Here is a 3,754-nt window from a genome sequence, read left to right on the forward strand (position 1 = left end):
CAGCCCAGGACTCTTCCTAGAGCTGATGGCCTTCTGGCCAAACTGAGCAATCGATGGGGAAGGGCTTTGGTTAGACTGGTGACCAAGAACCTGATGGTCACTCTAGTTGAACTCTATGATCATATGTGGAGACAGGAGAACCCTACAGAAGGACAAACATCACTGCAACACTCCACTGATCTGGGCTTTATGGTGATGTGGCAGGACTCAATCCTTTCTTCAGTGAAGACCCATGAAAACGCACTTGGAATTTGCAAAAAAGCACCTAAAGAACCCTAAGATTGTGAGAAACAAGATTATCTGGTCTGATGAACCTCAATTCCAAGCATCATGTTGGAGGAAACCAGGCACTGCTCATCACCTGCAGAGTAACATCCCAACCGTGAAGTGTGCTGGTAGCAGACTCATGCTGAGGGGCTGTGTGTTCAGCGGCAGGTACTATGTTATAAAAGTATGCATACCATGATATATAATGTAGACTGTAGGATTTATGTGTGTATTTTCCTCCAGCAGGTCATCATGGGAGAGTGTTTTCAGTAAGAGCAGTGAGGTGGTGACCGCGCAGGAGCTGAGGTGCTGCCAGCGTGTCGTCCAGTTGTGTAGAGACTGCCTGCTTGTAGTCTACAAGTTTGTGGCTGACTCCCGTGGTTCGCTCAGTGGACTTAGCCCAGACTGGGACGACACAAGGTATAGTTACTTCATTAAGTGTGCATGACAACACTGCTATAAGAACGTACTGACACTCACATCACCATTAGTACAGTTGACACTGCAGAACGGCATTTGATGTGAAAGTTCAATAATGAAAGAAAATCAAGTGGTTCATTGCATCATGAAACATAATTTAAAGCAGAGGACATCCACATCTTAAACTTTTGCAAACTCTGGGACTAAACTCTACTGATACTGCATTCACGTTGAATTTATGACAATTATGAGATGACAACTCAGAGATTCTAGTCTAAACTGTCCACATGCTCAGACGCAGTTATACAGACACATATTTTGTTTCTATTTCTTTGACATGTTCAATTCAGATTTCTACAAATGTGATTAGCTGAATCGGGTTTGTTAGGTCTTTACACTGCAAAGGTGGAACAGAAGCTGCAACTGAAGTCGTTTTTATACATAAAGAGGTGTTTATAACACTATAAAATTACATTTACTCAAGAATTACAAATCACTAGACACAATAAATCACACTGATTCTTAAAATACGGTCACATTTACCATTGCTATCTATTATTATATTAAAAACTATTTATTTTTATTCTTAAGTATGAATGTCACCTAAAAATATTTACAATACATTCTATGAAAATAAATCTAATCTATTTAACATTAAAAAAATAACTAAACATCCTTAACACAAAATGTATTTGCTTTAATGCAAAAGTACAATATACTGAAAAAATTACTTGGATTAGTATTTTTAAAATCCAGTAATTTCAATAGAAATCCACATCATCTGGAGTTTCATGTGAGGGTGAAAAAGTTCCCCACACAGATTTATTTTCTTATAATTTCAGTGTGACCAACAGAAAGCTTCTTGGTTTGAAAGTGACTTCTGTTTGAGAGGTGCTTCACGCATCACAACACTGTTAACAGTGGAAAAGGGACTTTTTGTTAACCAAATATCACCAGAACTTCTCTCATATGACCATACCTTTTTTGCGCAGAGCATTTTTATTTGATAGAAAATGTTGTATTATTAGAGCTGATCATCTCAATGTAATTCATCCACCTTTTTGATGTGCATATGCAAATTTTGTATGAATTTTACCTGAGATTACAGGGTTTAACTTTATTGTGATGGCATGACAACAAAGTTGAAATATTGAACAGTTTGCCTGCATTGTTAGTGCCTTTGCCAACACAGTTTCCTACATAACCTACATAAGCTTAAGGACTTTAGTGTAACTTAGAATCATGCAGAATTATTTAGTTTGAATTCTGTCTTTCGACCCTGACTTGTTGACTGCCGTGTTTGCTGGACATCTCTCATCCTGTGATTCTATCCCCTTGGGCTGTATCTTTTGGTTTTGGATTTGAACCTTTGTCCACCTGCTTGCTTCATTTTTGTTTTTTTGCTACATAACCTACATAAGCTTAAGGACTTTAGTGTAACTTAGAATCATGCAGAATTATTTAGTTTGAATTCTGTCTTTCGACCCTGACTTGTTGACTGCCGTGTTTGCTGGACATCTCTCATCCTGTGATTCTATCCCCTTGGGCTGTATCTTTTGGTTTTGGATTTGAACCTTTGTCCACCTGCTTGCTTCATTTTTGTTTTTTTGCTGGATTTCCATGGAGAGACCAGCCAGTCATTTTCAATATCCTCTCCACTCATCCCAGCCAATATCCGCTCTCTTCTCACACTTGTGTTCTCTCAGGACATGCCTCATTGACGACTCATTGCTGGAACGGCCCTTGGGGATCCGTTATTTTTCAATCAGCCAGCATCTGCTTTGCCTCGTTAGGAAAATGATGCCTGGGTAACAGTCTAATCCTCGCTTCTTACTCCATCGCCTCCTCCCCCTTCCTTGTTCAGATCCATCAGGTGACTGTCCTCTCTCTTGGATAGAAGGAGAAGAGGTCAAGTGACAAGAAATGTGCACTTTGTCAAAGAGATCAACTGTAACCATAAGTCAATACAAAATCAAAACTCACCTCATATACTTCGTTTTCCAGATTGTACAATATATCAGCACACATATATTCCAAAAAATGTGTTTGGAATCTTTGATCAAAATATAATAAGTTTCATTTGACATCACCCAAATCCTTTTAATTGTATGCCCCTCCTCTAACCATCTGTTATATGTATGCAATGCCAATGTGTTTTACCATCCAATCAATTTCATATGAACAAAATCCAAAAAGTCCCACGTTACATTTTTGTAATTTGAAAATTTTTCAGGCTTTGGAGATACGGTACGTGATTTACCCATCATAAACACAAAGTAGTGCAAAACTTTACTTTTAAAAGTTACATTGTTGCATTACTCCTAAAAAAGTAACTAATTACTGTAGATATATTCATTTGAGCAATCTAGTTTGTGCTTACTGCTCGATTGCAGTGTACAGACAGTGTGGGTGATGATTCTATTTGTTGATAAATAAGAAGAAAAGTTACACCTGTTATGCATTTGAAAACAGAACTTGGGCATTATGGTGAAGTTTTAATAAAGCATTACTTCAAAAAGGGGTTACATGTAAGGTATTACCACCAAAGTCTTTAGAAATCAGTGTTTAGTCATTTAAAGTAATAGCAACCTGTACAATAATTTTAGAATGAATGAAAACAGGACACTTTCATGGTTGCACAACAGCACAGTTGCATAAGATGCAACTGAAAGTTTTGTGAGAATTTTTATCAGAATGTAAAACAACGGAAACCTTTCTTAACTTTTGAGAACCGTAAAATGATATTTGGTGAATAAGGAAGTCTCCATTTTCTCTCAAAGTGTCTAAAAGTACCCTCTCAAAGTTTTATGCAGTGTGTGGCAGTTGGGTGATAGAGTGTAGGCTTTAAACAAGCAAACAGACGTGAGATATGTGCAGATCTCCGAGCGATTGAGTGTAATTAGTAAAGCACACACACGTTCGAAGGTTAGACAGCTGGCGGTTCTCTAGGGCTTAGCACTGGCAGGTTTTTCCAAGAACTGCTCAATGATCAAAAGCCAAAGACCTGGAGGAATCCTCACAGAGGTCCAATTAAACACTGCCTGCAGCCTGATTGGACCCTGAGTGA

General features: G+C 38.3%; 1 protein-coding gene across 1 annotated transcript in view; it reads left to right on the top strand.

Moving 5' to 3' along the window:
• The window catches only part of ttll7 (tubulin tyrosine ligase-like family, member 7), a 105,893-nt gene that overhangs the window by 97,950 nt on the left and 4,189 nt on the right, over nt 1-3,754 (top strand). Inside the window, exon 19 of the mRNA XM_016282099.1 lies at nt 514-687. Within this exon, the coding sequence (XP_016137585.1) occupies nt 514-687 (174 nt within the window). The remainder of the gene's footprint in view (nt 1-513; nt 688-3,754) is intronic.

The sequence above is a fragment of the Sinocyclocheilus grahami genome, unplaced genomic scaffold (genome assembly GCF_001515645.1).
Source record: "Sinocyclocheilus grahami isolate Dianchi unplaced genomic scaffold, SAMN03320097.WGS_v1.1 scaffold154.1, whole genome shotgun sequence".
Lineage (NCBI taxonomy): Eukaryota > Metazoa > Chordata > Actinopteri > Cypriniformes > Cyprinidae > Sinocyclocheilus > Sinocyclocheilus grahami.